This window comes from Nannospalax galili, unplaced genomic scaffold (genome assembly GCF_000622305.1).
Source record: "Nannospalax galili isolate Female #2095 unplaced genomic scaffold, S.galili_v1.0 C48251183, whole genome shotgun sequence".
In the NCBI taxonomy this organism is placed as follows: Eukaryota; Metazoa; Chordata; class Mammalia; order Rodentia; family Spalacidae; genus Nannospalax; species Nannospalax galili.
In genome coordinates, this window is record NW_008464287.1 from 1 (window position 1) to 829 (window position 829).

The window sequence follows — 829 nt, forward strand, 5'->3', positions numbered from 1 at the left end:
ATGCGGTGGAATCCTGATGGAAGACGGCTCAGAGCCACCTCTGCAGTTAGTCTGTGTTTTCAACCAAGACCTTCCCTGGGCAGGGTTGATGTCTCCCAGGATCTGGGGCTCAAAGCACCCTACTTGACAAGGTGTCCTTCTCTAGGTGGGCATGGTCGGGGAAGGAGAGGAGTGGTTGCTGATCTACCAGCTCAGTAATGAGCCTGATGCCCGCTCCATGGAGGTACCGGACCTCAACCCCTTCACCTACTACAGGTGAGGCACAGGGAATGGAGGGAGCAGGGCCCCGGGGAACCCCTTGACACCTTGCTCATCCTCTGTCCCATCCCAGCTTCCGCATGCGCCAAGTGAATATTGTGGGCACCAGCCCACCCAGTCAACCTTCTAGAAAGATCCAGACCCTCCAGGCACCCCCAGACATGGCCCCAGCCAATGTGACTCTACGCACAGCCAGTGAGACCAGCTTGTGGCTCCGATGGATGGTGAGACTCCCTTGAGGGCAATGGGATAGTGTGTTCCCAGGGCTGTCCCCACCCTGTGGCAATGCGGTGGCATTCAGGAAGGATTCTTTCTCTTCACTTCGAGTTTGTTTGTTTTACAACTTTTTAAAAATGTATTTCTTTCTTCCTTATTTACCTGTAAGGTATCCAATAGTCAATTGTAGCCAAGGAGAGGAAGGAGCTAGAAAATCTGCATATGGGTTGAGGAGACAGCCCAGTTTGCCAAAGTGCTTGTTGTACAAGCATGAGCACATGAGTTCAGTCCTCACATAAGAAAGCTGGACATGGTGGCTCTTGCTTGTAATATCAGTGCTGGGCAGGCAGAGACC

The 829-nt window shown here is 52.7% G+C and overlaps 1 protein-coding gene across 1 annotated transcript; it reads left to right on the top strand.

Moving 5' to 3' along the window:
- Positions 1-145: 145 nt before the first annotated feature.
- Positions 146-482, top strand: LOC103728269 (protein sidekick-2-like; the record flags this gene model as incomplete). Its single annotated transcript, XM_008826348.1, has 2 exons — positions 146-255; positions 332-482. Coding segments are annotated over 2 exons (261 nt in total), but the record flags the coding sequence as incomplete, so codon positions are not given.
- Between the last annotated feature and the right edge of the window lie 347 nt (positions 483-829).